General features: G+C 33.8%; 1 protein-coding gene across 1 annotated transcript; it reads left to right on the plus strand.

Annotated features, from left to right (window-relative positions):
• Positions 1 to 207: 207 nt before the first annotated feature.
• Positions 208 to 3,559, plus strand: LOC131601953 (uncharacterized). Its single transcript, XM_058873891.1, has 6 exons — positions 208 to 670; positions 1,265 to 1,459; positions 1,550 to 1,786; positions 1,968 to 2,185; positions 2,478 to 2,732; positions 2,925 to 3,559. Exons 1-6 carry the CDS (start codon positions 379 to 381, stop codon positions 3,150 to 3,152), a joined length of 1,425 nt encoding a protein of 474 aa, XP_058729874.1. The 5' UTR covers positions 208 to 378; the 3' UTR covers positions 3,153 to 3,559.
• Positions 3,560 to 4,512: the final 953 nt, after the last annotated feature.

Below are 4,512 nucleotides of genomic sequence, written 5' to 3' on the forward strand. Positions count from 1 at the left end.
AGTACCTTTGACTTAGTTTTCAAAATAAGAAATTCATTTACAAATATTAAGTATTAACATTAATTATTTCCTTAAAAAAACAATAGTGTAAATTTTATATTCAACAAGTTCTATGTTTTCCCCAAAAATATAAATTTCCTTTGGGTAAAAACAAAAACGGTTAAGAAAAAGTGTAGACTAATCGTTAATGGTGCAACGTCTCCATCTATAAATCCAATTTCCAAACCCATCATTTATTTCTCACCATTTCAACATTCCACTTCATTTCCACCGCATCACACCACCACTCATTTTCCCAACCCAATAAATCCAAAAAGCTCTGCAGCATTCAAAAATGTGTGCATCTCTTTGATCCCAACTTCCAGAACCAGAATCATCATGAATCAGAGAGAGTGGGTGCGGTTCAAGATATGCGTGAGGGAGTTCATGATTGGGGTTTCGGAATTAACAGTTGAGTTTGGGAAAGGTTGTAGGGATATAGTGAAACAAAGCTTGGTGAATCAAGATTCGTTTGTTGTTAGGGAATTTGGAAGGAGTTGGAGTAGAGTAAGAGAGCCTTGTAATGAGATGGTCGAGAAATTGAGGTTTTTTAATGAGTATTTGCCTGAGGATAAAGACCCACTTCATGTATGGTCTGTCATATTCTTGGTTTTCTTACTTGCTTTCTCAGGTTAACTTCATTGCCACATGTTTCCTTTTTTGGGGGTTTATAAATAAATAGCATAAAGTTTTTATTTTTAGTTGTGGGTTTTTGATTGATGCTATAATTGAACTCAATTTTGATCTTTTGATGTTAGGGGATTGAATTAGGAATAGGTTAAATGTAGACATTGGTTTAAATTTGCTTATGCTGCAAATTTTGATATTGAGTTTAAATGCTAGTAAATGCGGCTGCAGTTTTAGTTGTGATGCTGTTGCGAAGACCTCCGAAAAGTTTATATTGCTGTAACTGAAGTTGCGGATTGCAATTTAGAACTATGAATGTAGGTTTTGAATGAAGGTTGCAGCCTTGCATTTGATTTTGCCGGTTGATTTAGCTTCAATTGTGTTTGTGGAGACATTGCCAATATGGTTGGTCTAGGTTGTTGCTGACCATTTTCTGAAACTCTAACTCTCAATGTTTTCTGTTGGAACCCTAGAAGGATTTCTTTTACTGTATTGTTTTCGGTTGTTTGATCTTTTTATACAAGTTTAAGTCGTATGTATAGTTAATGTTTGGTTTGCTCAATATTTGGTTGACATGATATGGTTGATTTATTTGCAGCTTTGTATGTAAATTTGGAGTATGATGATGCGTCTGCCCCACTTGGGAAGCAAGTATTTTTGCATCCTGCTAGTGCTTCCCGCATTCTGCTTCCGGATGGAAGATATATGGCGTATAAGGAGCGAGGTGTATCGGCTGACAGGGCTAGATTTTCAATTATTGCTCCTCATACTTTTCTTTCATCTCGGCTTGCAGGTTGTTTGAAATTTTTTGAAGTCTTTATATCCACCTTTAGTTTGAGGCATTGTTGAGTGTTTTTAATTTTGAATGTGCATTTGAAATTAGGTATTCCTGGAGTTAAAGATTCTCTGTTGGAGGAGTTCGGCATTCACTTGCTCACTTATGATCTGCCCGGTTTTGGTGAGAGTGATCCTCATCCCAAACGAAATCTTGAATCCTCAGCAATAGATATGTCGTATTTAGCTGATGCTCTTGGTGTTAACAAGTTTTGGGTTATTGGTTACTCAAGTGGAAGCAAACATGCTTGGGCTGCACTTAGATACATACCTGATAGACTTGCAGGTATTAATACCAATAGATCTTTTTGTCTTATAGTACTTCTCCTCTTTGTGTACATGCCGCTTTTAACTTGACGAAATTTGGCTGCCTTTAGAACACATATTTTTTTATTATAAGCAGTGATAATAAACATATAACATGCATTATGAAACTGATCTGTCAGATGTTGTGCATTAACTCGCAGGTGCTGCCATGTTTGCTCCCATGGTGAACCCATATGATCCCATGATGACAAAGGAAGAGAGTCGAAAAACCTGGATCAAATGGACGCGAAAAAGAAAATTCATGTACTTCTTAGCTGGAAGTTTTCCTAGACTTCTTGCTTTCTTCTATCAGCGAAGTTTCTTGTCAGGGAAACATGGTCAGATTGATAGGTGGCTGTCTTTATCTCTTGGAAATAGGGTAAGGGAAACTTTGACTATCTCAATTTTTGTCTCTTAGTCTTTATGTCCATATATGGCTTCTAGTGTTTGTGCATTTCCATTGATCAACGCTTTATGTCTGTCATCTATATCCTAGTGGCATGCTCAGATATGATTCATCTCTGCTCTGGCTTGGCTCTGTTCGAGTAACAAATTTGAAACATTATTATTACCGATTTTTTGTTGAAATTGAAGGCAATAATAAGACATTTTAAGCATGGATTGAAGTTACATATGCTTCTTTTCACTGAAGATTTGAATCCTCCTTTCAGGATAAAGCACTACTGGAAGATCCAATCTATGAGGAATTTTGGCAAAGGGATGTCGAAGAATCGATCAGGCAAGGAAATGTGAAACCCTTTGTGGAGGAAGCTGCTTTGCAGGTCTCAAATTGGGGTTTCAGCCTTTTAGACCTCAAGTTGCAAAAACGAAAATACAATCGGAAGAACGTGCTTAATTGGCTCAAAGCATTTTTCACAGAAACTCAGGAATATACAGGCTTTCTCGGTCCAATACATATATGGCAAGTGAGTGCGCTTCTATGCTCTGTTCCTTCGACTCTATATAAAGGCTCATTTACATAAAAAGGAATGTAAAGCTACATTTTCTAAACAGAGAAAGAAAACTATGTTTGCATGCATGCTCTAATTCTATTTTCACCTATACAACTTCTTTTTGGAAGTGAAACAATTGACTTATTGCAGTGCAAATGTTAACAGGGAATGGATGATAAAGTGGTTCCACCTTCCATGACTGATTTCGTGCACCGCGTACTACCTGGAGCTGCAGTACATAAACTCCCATATGAAGGTCATTTCACTTATATCTACTTTTGTGATGAATGCCACAGACAGATATTTACTACACTCTTCGGAACTCCGCAAGGCCCTCTCAGTGTTTCTTTAGAAGTAGATCCAACTATTCTAGAAGAGAATGCTGAACAGTAAGTAGCAAGTAGTGGTGATAGTGCCACAAATTAGGAAGCATATACACAACAGGAGGATAAAATAAAATGCTATTTGTTTTATAATTTTTCTGGCCATCATCATCACAATTCTATGATGTGTATATACATATATAGTTTTGCTTCGTCTCAAATGGAGCAGTAAATGAAAGAAAATAAAATCAGTGTTTCTGCCCCTGTTTTTGGGCTGTTGAACTGATATGTTCTTCAAAAATGTATTGAGCTCTCCTTTATTAGTCAAGTGTTGTGGTTTTGTTACTTTCTCCTTTATTAGTCAAGTGTTGAGGTTTTGTTACTTTCTCTTCTTAATTGGTTGTATTATCAATCCTAATCATTTCTAGTTATATTAGTAATGACTTATATTAGTAATGGATTTCAACCCTTTAATCATGAATCAAGTACAGAGATTGTTTAGTAATATTAATTTTATGAAGGATTAATATGAGAGGACTTATTTTAAATTGATGGCTGAGATTTATTATTGTGTGTATGAGATTTATTTTTATTATTGTGTGTAATTCTGGTCTTTTTCTTCAACGGAGGTTCATGCGTCAAATTTGACGATAACTTTTTTTGTCTCTAAACTAGTGTGATACCCGTGCGTTCGCACGGGTACCCGTCGTTTTCGCGCATTTGGATTGAGAAAAATTAAAATGTATTAGTAAATGATTAAAATTTGAGTTACAATGGGAAAAGTTATAAAAATATTGATATTAAAAAAATTGAATATTGAAAATAAAAAGTAATTAAGAAAATAAAATTTATATTGTTTTAAATTGAATAAGTTTTAAAGAAAAGAACAATTAAGTGTTATTTTATCAGTATGCAATAAAAATTGGAAAGATTAATTATTTGGCTTAAATTATTACTGTTTTACCAATAGTAGAACAAAATGTGACATGCATAAAGAATAGACAACACAATGTAGTCACATTTAGTTTCAATAGTTTGATCAATAACTTTTTGTTCCCGTTAATATACAATATTTTGATCAGCAACTTAATGTTTTCGTTAATATTCAATATTTTGATCAGTAACTTCATGTTTTTGTTAATATTCAATATTTTGATCTGTAACTTCATGTTCTCGTTGTTATTCAATATTTTGATCAGTAATTTTATGTTCTCGTTAATATTAATATTTTGATCAGTAGCTTCATGTTTCCGCTAATATTAATATTTTGAACAGTAATATATATTTGTTTATATAAATATTATTTTTGTTTTGGAATTATTGTCATAATTTAATATGTCTGTTAATATTCAATATTTTGATCAGTAACTTCATGTTCCCATTAATATTTAGTAATTTTGATCAGTAACATCATGTCCTCGTTAATATTC

The sequence above is a fragment of the Vicia villosa genome, linkage group LG5, assembly GCF_029867415.1.
Source record: "Vicia villosa cultivar HV-30 ecotype Madison, WI linkage group LG5, Vvil1.0, whole genome shotgun sequence".
NCBI lineage: Eukaryota > Viridiplantae > Streptophyta > Magnoliopsida > Fabales > Fabaceae > Vicia > Vicia villosa.

Excerpts from the sequence above, each read along its gene's own strand:
- LOC131601953 (XM_058873891.1), top strand. The coding sequence starts at position 379 with ATGAATCAGAGAGAGTGGGTGCGGTTCAAGATATGCGTGAGGGAGTTC. Across the intron at positions 671-1,264 it reads TTTCTTACTTGCTTTCTCAG|CTTTGTATGTAAATTTGGAG; the intron begins GTTAACTTCATT and ends ATTTATTTGCAG. Across the intron at positions 1,460-1,549 it reads TCTTTCATCTCGGCTTGCAG|GTATTCCTGGAGTTAAAGAT; the intron begins GTTGTTTGAAAT and ends ATTTGAAATTAG.